This window comes from Orbicella franksi, chromosome 3 (assembly GCF_964199315.1).
Source record: "Orbicella franksi chromosome 3, jaOrbFran1.1, whole genome shotgun sequence".
Lineage (NCBI taxonomy): Eukaryota > Metazoa > Cnidaria > Anthozoa > Scleractinia > Merulinidae > Orbicella > Orbicella franksi.
Window position 1 is genome coordinate 3,708,953 of NC_138147.1, and position 15,852 is coordinate 3,724,804.

General features: G+C 38.0%; 1 protein-coding gene across 2 annotated transcripts; it reads left to right on the top strand.

The window, feature by feature from the left end:
• The first annotated feature begins 12 nt into the window (after nt 1-12).
• On the top strand, nt 13-15,531 carry LOC145480721 (uncharacterized). 2 transcript variants are annotated; one of them, XM_081459034.1, is made up of 9 exons: nt 13-762; nt 2,390-2,611; nt 8,672-8,841; nt 9,563-9,724; nt 10,496-10,649; nt 11,703-11,805; nt 12,270-12,348; nt 13,127-13,325; nt 14,211-15,531. In XM_081459034.1, the coding sequence occupies exons 2-9, from the start codon at nt 2,434-2,436 to the stop codon at nt 14,324-14,326; spliced, it is 1,161 nt and encodes a 386-aa protein (XP_081315160.1). In that variant the 5' UTR covers nt 13-762; nt 2,390-2,433; the 3' UTR covers nt 14,327-15,531. The 2 variants fall into 2 exon arrangements, with proteins under 2 accessions (XP_081315160.1, XP_081315161.1); XM_081459035.1 differs by lacking the exons at nt 13-762; nt 2,390-2,611 and adding an exon at nt 5,269-5,958 and having other exon boundaries at nt 6,483-8,841.
• Nucleotides 15,532-15,852: the final 321 nt, after the last annotated feature.

Below are 15,852 nucleotides of genomic sequence, written 5' to 3' on the forward strand. Positions count from 1 at the left end.
CCTCCAGTGCCGGTCACGCGAAGGGGCACGTGGCTTAGAAGATGATGGATAGCACAAAGTCCGGAAGATTTCAAAAGGGCTTTTCAGCATAACAAAGGAGCTGACTTGATAATCCAGTCCGGTCCTTTCGTAGAAACAGCAATAAGCACGTATCTTAAACAAGAGAATGTCTCTTTGATAAAAAAAAATGTCATGTTATCATGGTGGCTGAAAGGAGAACATTCACTCCGCCCCCGCTGTAATTGTCAGATAACTTTAAAATGCAAAGAAATGGCCTGTCTTACACTTGAACAAAAGAATGACTCCTTGATAGAAAATTACCGTGTTGCTATTTTAGTTAAAAAGAGAACCCTCAAAACATTATCCACCGTAAATATAGGATAAATTAATGTGACGAAACGACCTCTGTCCTGCACTGATAATCTCCAACATCACCGGCTTGATAACAATTTACAAACACAAATAGACAAATTCCTTTTTATTTCGAAAATCATTGTTGTATTATTATTGTTGCTGTTCTTGTTTGCTTCTTTCATGAATTACCGCACCAAAATCGTATAAAGTACTGGCGACATGCGCGTGATTTACTCAAGGCGGATCACCCGCCAGACGTCTGGAACAGCAAGTCCAAGGTTTAAATGGAGTCAGCGGACTGAAATGCGCTTCATATAAGACTAGAAGGAAAATGGCGCCCTGCTGAAATTTTGATTCGGGGATCGAAGGTTGTTGGGATTCTCAGACTGAGACACTTACTCGGATAAGGTAGGAAATTTCCTCGTTTTTGACTTGTCTCTTTTATTTTAGGCCACCTTTGTTTTTTAACGATCAGTAATTTTTGCTTCATGGTGACGCCTTAATGGCTTATAGTTGTTTCAGCACGTGCATGCTTTATTTCTATTCTTCTTGATCAACCCTTATATCTCTACATTTGCGTAAGATCTCTTGGTTTAGTGTTGGTGATGGGATATTCGCAAAAACCGCAACTACACCCACTTAATTGAATAAGTTGATAATGATAAGAACGATCACAAAAAAAGATTATAAATATTTAAGCTTAAATCCAGCCTGCGTGGACAGGGTTCTCATTTCTCAGGCATGTTCAATCCCACTTTGCTCACTTGCAGTTTACAAAATCGGCTCTCTTGTATATCTTTTTTGTGCCTGTGGTCGATCATCACGATAATAAAGTGTTTATGCAAAACAAGTTACCTTCCTGGAACTTCCCGGTTACTGCCGCTAACTGCCAACTACACTTCTGGTTTGCATTTCAAATACTTCTCTCTTCGAATCTCGCATAAAGTAAGCTTACCTTATTGTCTCTTATTTTTGCGGGAACTTAAGCTTAATTTTGCAAAAATGGAATGGGCATATTTCGCGGGATGTAAATTTTACGATTTGTGATGTTAAAAAGGAACTGAATTTCAAAATGAAAATTGTCAAATTACTGATCTTCACAAACAAACAGTTTTATTCAGAATTGGCACAACTAATTTTAATTTTCTATAGCGATAGTTTGCAAAGCATGGTGGTGGGGGGAGGGGGGGGGGGGGTGCAGGGATGGCACAATGGTGAGAACGCCCGCCTCTCACCAATGTGGCCCGGGTTCGATTCCAGCCCAGTGCCATGTGTGGGTGAGTTTGCTGTTGGTTCTCACCTTGCTCCGAGGGTTTTTCTCTGAGTTCTGTGGTTTTCCTCCCTCCTGAAAAACCAACATTTCTAAATTCCAATTCAATCAGGATAGAGGACCCACCCGATGAAAGCCAGCTAGGGCTGATGTGGCTTCCTCTCTAAATATCATAATTTACAGTAACGAAACGAAACTGAAACTTGTTTGACATGTTCCTTTGCAACAAAGCAGAGCTAAACAGAGTACACAACACCATCTATTTGTACTTACAGCTGAAAGACAGTTTTAATTTCTTCAAAGGACCCCACGAGGAAGAGTGGACTCACCCTTTACTATCCCAGCAACTCCTGCCTTCTCCCATCCTATGATTAAATGTTTTTCTCGGGTCTTTAATCTTGTGATTTTTAAATTGTGAAAATTAAGTTTCGTGAAAGTAAGTAACAATAAGGCATACAAAGCATTAGAATCTAGTTTGACATCACTAGCCCCAGACCTCAGGGACTTGTGACCTGGTGACTATTTTTGGGCCATTTTTAATGACGTATGACTTAGACAGCATATAAAAATCTAGGTTTCAACTGAAGCAAATTGGACGGTTTTTTTTTTGCGCCATTTTACTTGAAAAGACTATAAAGATTTTTTTTTTTAGCAAAAACCCAAAATTAATACAGAATGTACCTTGGATCCTGTCCTTTGAATTATAAGGTAATGACAACGCTGATGTAAACTTCATTTTAAATTTGTGGTTTTTTTTTTTATCAGGAGAGCTGTCAAAGGAAGTTTTGATATTAACTGCTGTTTGAGGCATGGTCTTGCCAATGAGTGTGAAGAAATTTGCAGTAGTCTGGTTATGGCTGGTGGTAGTTTTCTTAGCCAGTGGCATTATCATCAATTTTGTTCAGCTCCTCTTGTTGCCACTTTGGATCATAAACAAAGACTTGTTCAGATGGCTTAATTTGAATGTGGTTTACCTGCACTGGTGCCGTAAGTACAAATTTAGGCAGCTAAACCATATTAGTATAAATCTACTAGCGTTCTATCATGAATACCTTTCTATGCTCGTGGTTTCACAAGAAATGTTTACCTTGGTTTTGTTTTAACTTTACTGAATTGAAATTTTTAATCTTGTAAACACAGTAGCAAACCTTGGTAAATGGCGGCAAAATAAAAAGTAAGCCAACCTAGGTTTGTCAATAGTTGAATGCCTCATCAGGTATGGTTTAGCTCGGTAACCGACAGTACCCGAGAAAAAGCAGACGTTGTCGCGATATCTTAGCAACAAGCGTTCATGCGTGCAGCGCATAAAGAAGAGAAAAATAGACAAAGATTCCTCCTAATGTAAGTAGGTTTCAAGTCAAGGGGCAAAAAAAGCTAACTAAACTCATGTTTAGGCAAAGAAATCCCAGGTTGCTGTTTCCCGTTCCCAGGGAGATACAAAATTTCTTTGACCCTGAGTGTTTGTTGTGCTGACTCATGAAATATTTTTCAACACGAGAAGATAAATGTTGTATCTCCAAACAGCCATGTAATGTTCTATTTATTGTATAAACACCAATGAAATACCAAACCAGTTCACTTTTGCTGTGAAAAGCGTAATTATGTAACATAGCAGCTTATGGTGATTTTTTCATGAGTGAAGATAACATGTTATTTTTGCATGTGAATATATGAAATCTCACCTGGTGTGATTTCATTGGTGTTTATATAATAAAGTTGCAATTGCGAGTTATTTATGTCAGGTTTTTGTGTGCAGGCTGTAGCACCTGTTATGTTGGTGAAACGAACAGACATTTCACCACCCACATCTGTGAACATCTTCACTCAGACAAGCATTCCCTTATATTTAAACACGTGAGGGGTTCTGATAATTGTCGCTCCCTTTGTTCAGAAGAATGTTTAAACATTTTTGACTTGGCTTCCACTAGCTTCCAATTAAAATCAAGGAAGCCATGCACATCCTTTGGGAGCAGCCATCTTTAAATTCCCAAGTTAAACATCTTAATATATCCCTTGTTATTTTAGTGTTAGATTTTCACTTTTTCCTGTTTTGCACCTAATACTCCTTAATTATTCTTATTTTCATCACACACTGTTACTTAAAACTATTGCTACAACTACTGTTCACTTTCAATTGCAGGACTTCAATTGTCCCTATATTTCCTATATTTGTTAAGTTTTCCTACAATCCCTATAATTTTACAATAAAAAGGAAAAAAGTTCTTTCCAGACTCATAAACTTAGTGGATGTCATGCCGGGCAGTGAATCGTTAGATTCTTAAAGACACTGTTCTTTTATCATGCCAGAGGTCATGATGTTGCAAAGAAAACTGTGGACATGCTTGAAGAAACAGGCTCACAGTTATCTCTCTCATGCTTGATAAGTTTGCCTTCAGATAGACCAAAATAATGTTAACAAAAAAATTTGGAATGCAGTCAACAAAGTATTCTTAGATGAAGGACTCCCTGGTCTTCTACCATTTATCCACAAATGGTATAAATGTATTTGTAGAAAGTTGCAAGACAAGTTCTTAAAGACATTGAGGGGAAGCACCTGCTGAAGTCAGACAACCTACTGTCAAATTCACAGATAGAAAAGGGTGAAAATGCTTGCTCTGCCCTATGTGGAGACTACAAAGTATCTGAATGACCATTTACCAATAGATCCTAGATCCAAATCCCAGAGATGGAGAGCATGGAGCACAAGCTATTTGAAGACTAGCTGTAATGATACCAACAAAATCAGAAGAAGAAGAGGCACTCTCTAAAAAATAAATGGTAGACCTGCATATCATCAAAGATCAGTCATCTGAAATTTTATGGAGAGCCACACAACGTTTACATTACAGAGAACTTATTCAAGCCACAAGAGGTGTGCAAAGCGTATGGAAAACAAGAGAAGAACTAATATGTAGATTTAGCCAAGTCTAAAATTGGAGCTCCTGAGCTGGGTTGTTCAAAACCAGATTAAGTTAACCCTGGATAAGTGAGAATTTTGATCTGAGTTTTTTTTTTTTACTTTGGCAGTGAGATTTTCTGCTTATATTGTCTGGCCATCTGAGGTTTAATAATTTCAAACTACATGAACATATTCAGTGGAAAAACATTTTCGTACAAGAAAATTTTTTACTTGGGTTAACTTTTGATCCTTGGTTAGCGTTAACCAGCTCAGTTCTGAACAACCCAGGCCTGATTACAGTAATTAAATTTCAAAAATACATGTGGCTTCAATGAGCTCAAAACTTGAGCCTGCAATATGGTCATGTGATACTGGTCAGTGGACACCAGGTGTCAATTGACCATAAAATGGATGTCGAATATCAAAGATAGATGTTGTTAACTAAGACCGTATGTCCTATTAGCTAGAGTATGGCTGCTATGTTGCACAATACTGTCGTTGCCATTGTCTTCGTCATTGTGTATACCCACCCATGAGCAATACCGCTAGCCATTTTTACTATGAGAATTAAAATGATTCACGGGTTTCTATGAGTATGCGCCGGAGCTCCGCTATTAAGGAAAATGGCCATTCAAGATGGAGAGGAACAAGGCTAGGAGATGCAGATAGGGAAAGACAACAGGAAGCACAGAAGCTGGAACAAAGAAGACTAAACTTGTTTGAGATAGGAAAAGAACTGATGAAGTTCAAGATTCGTGCAAGTAATTAAGAACAAGAACTGCAGCTCAAGGGCTTCTTGAAGCTGCAAAAATGAAGATGGAAAATGCAATGGACCAAAGCAAACAGTGTTCAAATAAGAGAACTGAACTAGGCAAGAACAAAAAGAGACTGTTAGAAGGCTGAAGGAAGAACAGGATGTTAAATGCAGTGATGAGTTGTACGTTGAGATTTTAAGTTCACATAAACCTGCACAAATAACAGGATGGATTGATGTTAGAAACTTTCTTGACAGAAATCTCTTAAAAAAGAAGAATAAATATTGTAGTTTTGTGACTTATCTCTTGTAAGTGCTTCAAAATAACCCTATATTGTCCGTATAATTATTTTTGAATCCCTATATTAACCCTATAATTTTAGATAAAAGACCCTTGGTTATATTTAACCCTATATTTTTCCAGGAGGCCACTTGAAGCTCTGCAATTTTTATTGTTGTAAAACTGACAATGGATGATGTTTCATCCAAAACATGTCTTGTTGATATAAGTCATGAATTTCAAACACATCATGTGGTTTTTGAAAGCAACATAATAAAGTTGAATTGTTATGTTTGGATTTATGAAAATAGTGGTAAAGAAAATCTCATGGTCACCCATTCTCCAAAGTACACAATATAAAAATTGTAAGGAATGTCTACTTATTGTTTTTTTCCTCCACTGTCTTATGTTCCTTTTTCTGCTCTTGTCTATTCCTTTTCTTCATTTGGAGTGATTTTGAGGTCTTTAAGAGGCATGACATCAAAGCTTGTGTACGTCATTTCTTTCTATGTCCCGGGGGGGGGGGGGGAAGGCGATACTCCCTTATATGGGCTATATAGGTATGTGCGGCCCCAAAGGGTATGGTTTTTCAGCCATATTGGTCATAAATAGGGTATCAATTTTGGCCATATTGGTGATAATTAGGGTATGGTTTTTGCCCTCAGAAGTCTTGAATTTGGTATGTTTTTAAGAAGAAGCTACTTTTTCATCATTATTGATAAGACCATCAACAAAAGCCCTTCACAAATTGGTTACAGCAATTTAACATTGATCTGAACTAGGGAACTAATTATAAGGCAGGTTTGAAACAGGGTATTGATTTAAGGGTCAGGTCATAAATAGGTAACACATTTTTGGTCAGGTTATAAATAGGGTATGAAAAATCACAGATTTTGGACATAAAGGGGGTAAGGGTTTTGGGTAGCGTGATGCCCATCCTACCCAATTTTTTCTGAGAGTACTCACCCTGGGTCTAAAGTTAGGCATTATTCATTGATACAGTTTTCATAAGGCCAATCATATATATTATTTTATATGCACAAGAAGAAAATAAAGCTCCTTATATTTGTCCCCTTTAGCATTCTCTTCCCTGGAAGGATAGTGGTTTAGGGGGAGGGGTGCTCCATGGATGTTTCGGTAGGGGAAGTGCCACCCAGGTGTTCAGAAATATTTCTATTTCAGACCAAAATAAATCATTTTCATTCATGTATTTAGATGTGGCTCAAAGAATAAACTATCTGCCAAAAAAAGCAACAACTGTCAACAAATGAGCAGATTAATATGCCAGTCAACTTATATTTCTGTCGAGTATTGACTGAGTGGGCATTTCATGTGTCACTCTGCTGATATCTCTTCCTTCCTGCACATGATGCAGATGTTTTACAGCTAGACAATGTTTTTTCAGGCTATGCCTAATGCTTGTTTATCAACTTTTTTCTGCACTCATTTGAAGCTTTGATTAAGCATTTTTTTTGGTGTTACGTGAGCCTAAATTAAGTTCTTTCATAACTTAATAGTCTGTTTCTAACAATATTTTAGATCCATACACACACGCTTAACCTATTCTTGGATGCTTCAAATATTGCATCACTTGGTGATGTTTAGTGAGTCAAGTTTTGTTCATTTGGTTCTCGTTATCCTTACCTATCTAGAGCCTGTTGCTTCACCAGACTCTCTGAGTTACACAGTTTTTGTATGTGCACCAAATACCAAAGAAGTTAAAGTCAGCAGAGTTTTGAACTTTTAACATGATTTAAATTCAAAAATTTATATTTTTCAGTTAAGTACCAGTGATTAAGTCTTATTAAGAACATTTTAGTCTTGATTGCATTTTAAAATGCAGTGACAGTAAAAAAATATTTGATCAACCTAGAATTAAACTCACCAAATCACGTTCATGGAGAACTTGTCTTGGTTTGATCATCAATTTGCTTCTACGAGGAGGAGTTTACTAATTTTATATAGAACATGGGCAGTAATATCCCCTAATATTTTAAGAGGTGTTAGTTGTAATCTACTTTCATTGTTTCCTTATCTTATTTGCATAATTTCCAGCCAGATAATTTGTCTGTGGCATGTGTGTTACCGGTCTTTTCAGTTCATTCAATAGTCTTACCTTGATTGTTCACAATTATTAAATGCTACCATTTTGTGTTTTGAATAAAGCTTAAAATATTTTTTATTTTTAAATTTGTGAAATTATAAACTGGGAAAGTTGATATAATCACTGAATATAGATGTCCACTGCATAATTAAAGCAAGAAGTGTGTTAAGGAATTACTTCAGCAATTGCATTTAGCTGTTTACAGTTTCATACACCATGCTCTGTTTTTCTCTTTTTGATAAAGGAGAATAACAGCTGAAGGGTTTCCCATGCTAACTGAACCTAATTTGTTTTCAGTTTTGCTGCACAACAGTTTCAGATACTAAATATGAATTATTTCATATATACTTCACATCAGTTTCAGATACTGTAATCTTATTTGCATGTTTGCATTATAGAGCATTTTCACTCACATAGCCAGCAGCCATAGAAATTTATTGGAACAAAAAAAGAAAGTGGTTACATAAGAAAAGAGTTCAAATCACACAGGATTGGTTTGGGATAGCAACCTGGCCACCATTTCATTGTTTTGTGACATCAATGTATATCCATACCTCCCCCACAAAAGGGATTTTTGTAAGATCCGCCCCTCTGGAAATGCCGATTTAGCTTCATACATTTCTTTAAATGTGTTGGTCTTACAGAACCCCCCACCCCCATGAAATTCTAATCCCTTCTGTGGGGGAGTATGGATATTTTCTGGAACTGCACAATATAGCTGCAGTGAGATCATGTGAAAACACTCTATGTAAGTGGATGTTTAACTCACACATTCTGCAAGGGTATTTCAAAATTTATAGCATAATGATTTGTTATGTTAACAACTACTTGTTTCACATCTAGAACCACTGAGTATGTAACACTTTCTAGACTTTAGATCCATTATGTCCCAAATGTCTTTAACTGACTGGAATTGTGTTTGTCAACTTTCATGTATATTGAGTGCGTAATAGGTGGCTTTAATTCCCAAGTAAGAAATATTTAACTCTTTCACTGTTTTGTTTTTTCAGAGTTGACTTTCCTTGCAGAATGGTGGTCAGGTATGGATATCAAGCTCTATGGAAAAAAGGAGGACTTTGATAAAATAGGAAAAGAGAGTGCGATCTGTCTGGCGAATCACCGTAGTGATGTTGATTGGCTAATTGGATATACACTTGCTGATCGGGCGGGAGTGTTGGCGGTAAATGTGATCTTTTTATCAACAGTTTCTATGGACATGAAAAAAAATTTAGGACCTTAACAATCTTTTAAACATTTCTTTCTTTATTGATTCAAATTTTAAATAGTTTACAATGCAATGATTACCATTTCAATAAGAAACACTGGGCTGATATGTGTTAAAAAAGTGTCTGGTTGGTTTATTTTTTATAATTAAGGGAAGTCCTATTAATATAATCCTTATAAACAATGCATATCTCCGAGCTTACTCTAATGTGCAGTTCCAGAAAATATCCATACTTCCATCCCCCCCCCCCCCCCAGCCTCCCTCCCCCCAACAGAAGGGATTGGAATTTCCTAGCAGTGGGGGGATTCTGTAAGACCAAAAAATTCAAAAAAATGTATGAAGCTTAATTGGAAATTCCAGAAGGGTGAGGGTGGTGTCTTATAAAAAATCCCTTCTGTGGGGGGTATGGATATTTTCTGGAACTATCCTGACAATAACACAAAATTCTAAACAAGCTATTCAAATGAGGGCTTTTGAAAGAAAGGAGGAAGTCAGAGAAGTTTTTAATTGAGTGTTGTAAAACCAAACCAAACCAAACTAATTACTTACCAATTAGAATATTCAGCCTCAAATCGCAGTAAAACCAAAACCAAAGGAATTGTCTGATTACTTTCAACACTCAATTGAAAACCTTTCTAATAAACAATAATGTTATTGATCTTCTCTGTTGTTGTAGACATGCAAGTGTTACATGAAGGGGTACTTGAAGTTTTTGCCAATAATTGGCTTCTCTTGGTGGTGCACTGAATTTGCCTTCTTGCATCGAGACTGGCAGAAAGATCAGAAAGTTCTGGAAAGGAGTTTAAGCACACTTAAAGATTTCCCATTTCCATTCTGGGTTGGTAGGCCAATAATGCAATGACATGATTTTGTCTTCATTGTTTAATCATTCTGTACAGTTGAAAGTACAATCCATGTTTCTTCTCCAGGAGATGAGGTATTCAGAGTTGGAAATATTAAGCACATTTGTCCACTTGCAAACCCCTGACAAGATCTCTTAATCCCTTCAGGCACTTCCTCAGACCGCCAACTTCAGTTTAGCTGGTCTTATCCAAGTTTGGCAGTCACTCAGTTTTTTCATCTAATTATTTCAGAATTGGATATCATTAATAGATATTTTATTCAAGTTGAAGTAGAGAGTGAATACCTCTTATAATGTTAGCCCTGGTTCATGAATAAATGTGTTTTCTTTGTGGAGGTATTGATCAATGATTTTTTTTTTCACCACCTGGGAAAAAATCCACCTTTAAACATTTTGGATTTATTTTGATTGGTCAACTCAAACAGAACATCAGGGAAAGCTGTAAACAGTTAGTGGAGGTTACACACTACAGCATACATCAACGCAAAAATTTCTAGCTTCTTGGAACACATTTTCAACAACAACTGCCTAAATTAAAATGCTGCTGTCAAGTGCTGTGTGATCAGCAAAGTTATATTCCAATGACAAGAAATCTCAATGCCAAAATTGTAGTTTACAAGCTAGAGAAACAATGAAGAGGTTATCATGTAAACGAGAATGGTTAGACCTTCATCAGCTGATTTTTACAAGACAAACAAGGAGGAGTTCTGTGTCTCTTAAATTAAATAATTTTTTTTAAACTTCTAGATGGCCATTTTTGCAGAAGGAACAAGACTTACAGAGGCCAAAAAACAGGCCAGTGTAGAATATGCTAGAGCACATGGCTTACCTGAGTTGAAACACCATCTACTGCCAAGATCCAAGGGTTTCTCTATGACTGTTCAATATTTTAAAGACAAAGGTAAACTAGAAATCCAAAGGTGTTCATATTCTTTTAAATGATAACTCATTCACTCATGTAGATCTGTTGATTGTGGGAACCTTGGCAGGGAAGAGGTGGGGGGGGGGGGGGAATTTCCCATATAAAAAGGCTGGGGGTCGTCATACCTTTTAGGGGTTAAAAAATCGGGTTTGGTACCTCTTTGGGTGTTCAGCCTAAAAAGGTTGACAGCAGGAACTTTTGCGGTGCCTCTTAGGGTATTGAGTCAAAAAGAGTCAATGTCATTTAATGTGTTATTTGAGAAATGTCACCTCGTAGGGAATCTTAAGCCATGCCCACAAAACAGGATCTTGGCACCTCTTAGGGGTTCTTTTCAAAATTTCTGACCAGTACAGTCCTTTATATGTGGGAGTCCCCCCCCTCCCTCCCCCGGTGGGGAATGCAGTGGCTCCATGGTTCTTAGTAATCCAGAAGAAGAAAAGTTTGAACATAGTCAGGGTCCTTGTTGTGTTCTTGTCCAAGTTGTTCCCTCACAGTTCGACACAGTACCTCTCTTTGCAGAAGTGCAGACCTGAATTTCAGGTGTCTCCTGGAGTCACACACCCTGTCTTTTCAGGAGTGTGTGACTCAAGGAGATGGCTGAAATTCAGGGTAGTTGGCAAACTGGACTACATATGAGTTGGACACATATTCTAATAATTAATGCAATGAAAAAAAACTTGATTTCAGTGACAAATGTATAGAGCTGTACAAAATGAGACAAGCTTACTGGGGACACTATTGTCCACTAGAAAGAAAAACAAGAAGTCTAAGTAAGAGAGGAGAAGAAAAGCCAACACTAACTGTATAATGCAGGTTCCATAATAGTGGCAGCTAGTGTCTGATGTAGACTTGCTAGTTTCTAATAACACCATGAAGAATTTCTTAAAAAAACACTCGTCTTATCCAGAGAGATAAGCAAAGTTGTACTGTTAGTTGAATTATGCGACAGAGACCAGACTTAGTACCAGCAGCTCTGCGAGTCATTCACTTGGCTTGTCCTGTACTGACAGTCTTTGTTTATGTTGTTTTTAGTACCTGCAGTGTACGACATGGAAGTTGCTTTTCCAAAAGACAAGGAACCAAACCTCCGTCGGATGCTCATGGGTGAGGGGAGTGAGGTTCATCTTTGGCTAAGGTAATTCAAAATAGTGGAGCGGTTTTGAATTGAGTGTTGTAATACCGAAACCAAACCAATTACTCACCAATTAGACTACTCGGCCAATCTCAAACGTCAAACCTAGTAGTCTAAAACCAAAACCAAAGTAATAGATGTCCAACAGTAGCAATTTAATGTAGACATAATGATAGATGCGAATGCAGCAATAACACTACTGGAACCAAAGTAATTGCCTGATTACTCTCGACACTCAATTGAAAACTGCTCTTTGATTTAATAATGTTAGTTAGGTTATTATTACTGGTTAAGAAATGTGTTTCATTCAGACCGTTTGTTTTCTGCGCTTATTTTATTGCCATCGCTTATTTTATCGTCATTAAGATTGATTTAGCTATGAAATGCTTGCTAAACGAATGTTGTACTTGTGCACTGAGTTCCATCTGTTCTGCCTTCCTAACTGTTTTCATGATTTTTTCCTACAGGCGAACTCCACTTCAAGATATTCCTTCTGACAGTATCGAGGATACATCCCAATGGTGCAGGGAGGCTTTCCAGGAAAAGGTAAAAAACATTTTTCTCACAATAACGTGGTCAAATATTTCCCCATGCTATATTTTGGAGGGGAGAGGGGCAGTGGGAGGGGGACTGGGGAAAAGTGGTTTCGAGTCGCGCCACCTGAGTTTCACTCGATTTCTAACCATTACTTGTTTTATTACCGTAAATCCATTTTGAAATCATCAGTGCTTCTTGCAATTTGATTGGAAGCCGAGGAAACGTTGAGGTCGAGAGGAAACATCACTCACTGTTTCCTGTGGGGCCAGTCATTAAGTGTTTTGTAATACCTCCCAACTCTAAAGTAGAAAAAAAACTGCGAAGAAATCGTTTGGTTTACGCCGGCTGGCTCACAAATTTACCGCGGTTTCAAGGAGCACGACCTGATCATGTGCGAGTCTAAAGTTCATGATGTCGTTTCCCTAGGGAGTTAGTGAGTTTTGTTCGCCCTAGGGAGTGAGTTTTGACCCACGACACGTGACACGTTCTCCTCCAATCGGATAACGTATTTGAGTCGGGAAGTATAACAATTACCATTATTTACCGCGCTTTCCACCGGCGGTTGCCATTTCCCCGCGCTTTCCACTAATTTCGCGTTTTCCCGCGCTTTCAACCAATCGAATTCTCCCCCCTACACGTTTTCCCGCGCTGTTTGCCTGTCACGTGTACCACTTTGGATTCTGATTGGTGTAGCTGACAGCTCTTTCCTACCTTGGTAATTGACTAAAAGAGTTGCAATGTAGTTCCCCAGTGTTGTTCTGATCCTTTTTTACATCTTTTCTTTCAGGATAAGGCAATGAGCTACTTTTTCGAACACGGTAGATTTCCAGAAGACATATATGAATATCCGAGGAAATCCAGGAATCTCTTGGTTGTTTTATGCTGGAATACTATATTGAGCTTACCACTAGTTTGGTATTTCATTTCTGTCATACTTTCTGGCTCCATTGCATCACTTTTAACTGCTGCTGCTATTGTTCTAGTAGGTACGTTACATAATCAATGTTGATTTATCATATTTCTACCACTGCATAATAATCAGTGTTGAATTAAGCGTATGGAAGTACATTTTGAGCGTCAGGCATTCCTCGTGTGAACAAATCGATTTTTTCCGATGAAAGACTTACTCTCGTATCTTAGTTACCAAACAAACAAAAGACAAAAAAACAAACAGTGGCTTCGTAACAGCACTGAGTAAGTAACAGTTAAACAAAACATAACGCGCGCCAACTAAAAACGTAGCAATCAAAAACAAACCAAAAACGTTACAAACAAGAAAAAGAGCGCCAACGTGTAAAAGACCGCGCCAATCACTAACGAAACAATCAAACGCGAAACAGAACCCATGTACGACACAACGGACAGCGCAAAAATGAACGTGAAAAGAACTTGAACCTGAACTGAGCGATAGGGCTACTAACAGCTTGTGAAGTTAACGTCAAGTTACCGCCTACTGAAGGATATAAAGTTTTTTTGTTTTAAGTCGCTGTAGGCCTTGTCAGGTGTTAAGATCACAGAGACCAGGTGAGACGTTGAACTGAGTGTGAAATAATTAGGCTCTACTATTTATTTTGAAGTCTAAGTTTGAGTACCGGCTATTTTAGACAGGTCCAAAATAGTAGTAAAATAAATCATGGTAGCCCTAAAGGATTCGTGGCTGCGTGGCACATTATAAACAGTTCAAAAGTTAGAAATCAGTAGTAATTGAAAAAGTGCCAAACAAGTCTATTGTGTACCAGACGTTTCGGGCCTAGTCCTTCTTGGATTGAACACCCGAGGAGACTCTGGAAACGAGCTTGTCCATTGTAGCTAAGGGTGTCTGTTAGCTTAGATTTCACTGCACTAACCGATGTTCTTTGTACTCACTGTAGGTTACATCATGATCAAAGTGCTGCTTCACTTCAGTGACTCCAAGAAAGGAAGTAGTTTTGGATTGAAACCCTCAAATGGGCTCGCCAATGGCGGCGCAACCAAAAAACAAACCTAGATCACACTTGGACTGTATAAAGATATTTAACATCTAAATGAACAACAGAGAAATTATCAAAAGTAGGACTATTTTTGAATCTTTGCAATAGTTAGTTACATTTTAGCCTCCAAAATATTGATTTTCTCTTATGTTTTGGTGCGGGTTTTACGAGTGTGTTTGATATTGTATCTACATTCTGAATTCAACAAGGATTTTCAAATTGCCCAGAGAAGAGAAAAAAACTTCACTTCGCAACGGCATTTTAGTAGCGTAACTGTGTAAGCGCAGGACATACTCGAAATTTTTAATTTGACGTCTTTATGTTTAATTGGTGGAAAATGACGTCACTCGTAATTATAATTTCGTTACATCATTTTTAATTTTGAAGTCATTTCTAAGGATAAATTTCCGAGATGAACAATATGACAACTCAAGATTAAAGCACGGAGACGAAAACTACAAGTACCGTATACTTCATCACTTTGTCTTCACATTTGACACACAGTCGAACCTCTCCACAACGGCCATCTTGGGGACGGGGGAAAAATGCTGTTGCAGAGAGGTGGCATTTGTGGGGAGTTAGGGGTGAAATATGACAAATTTTTTGTTGTTTTTTTCGGGAGTGCAATATTTTTGTTTTTCAAAAAAATGTTTATTGTTGCATAGAAATGCGTAACACTGATTACTACGTAGAAAGCTTAATTTAACGGGACAAAGGCATGATAGAGTGCAAAGTGAAAGCCAAGAATTGCAGGTCTCGTCAGCACGGTGTAGCAGCAAAACGTAAAGCAACCGGGCTGGTTGACCGATAGTCTACTAAATGGGTGACATTGGCCAATCCGCAATCCGCATTTGAGTTTCATCTGAGGTCATTACCATTATGTGCGTTAAGTGGATGATCGGTCAACCAGCCGGTTGCTTTACGTTTTGCTGCTACACCGTGCTGACGAGACCCAAGAAGGTCGAAACAGCTGTCAACGGTTGCAATTCTTGGCTTTCATTTTGGATTCTATCATGTTGTAGTCCCGTTAAGCTTTCTACGTAGTAATCAGCCTTGCTTCATTGTTATGTTTCTATTCTTAGCTGATCAGATCATATACAGATCCTACGTATGCCAGCAGTTTTTTCGTTTGCGGTCCCTTGCATCATTGTATTTAATACAACAGGAACAGAGACCAATGGCACGCGGTACGGATCAAGTTTCGTGGCCTTCTACAAAAGAATATTAGGGTTTTGAATTCACCGTTTGTCAGTCGTTGATTAAGTTGATACGCGCTTTAGTGTCCGTTGCCGTTGTGGAGAGGTGGCCGCTGTAGAGAGGTTAAAATAAGATTGTATGTATGGACCGACTGTATTCTTAGTAATAAGATACGGATCCTTTAAACTCATATTTGGTACGTGAAGTTTCTCGCGAGCTATAATGGGATAATAGGTTTTGAATTGAGCGCTCAATGCAGCGCTGAGTATCCGGGTTGAATCAATTGCGAGTAATTTCGCCTTTTCAATTTCCTTACTCTAAAATTTACTTGTCATAAACGAATAAA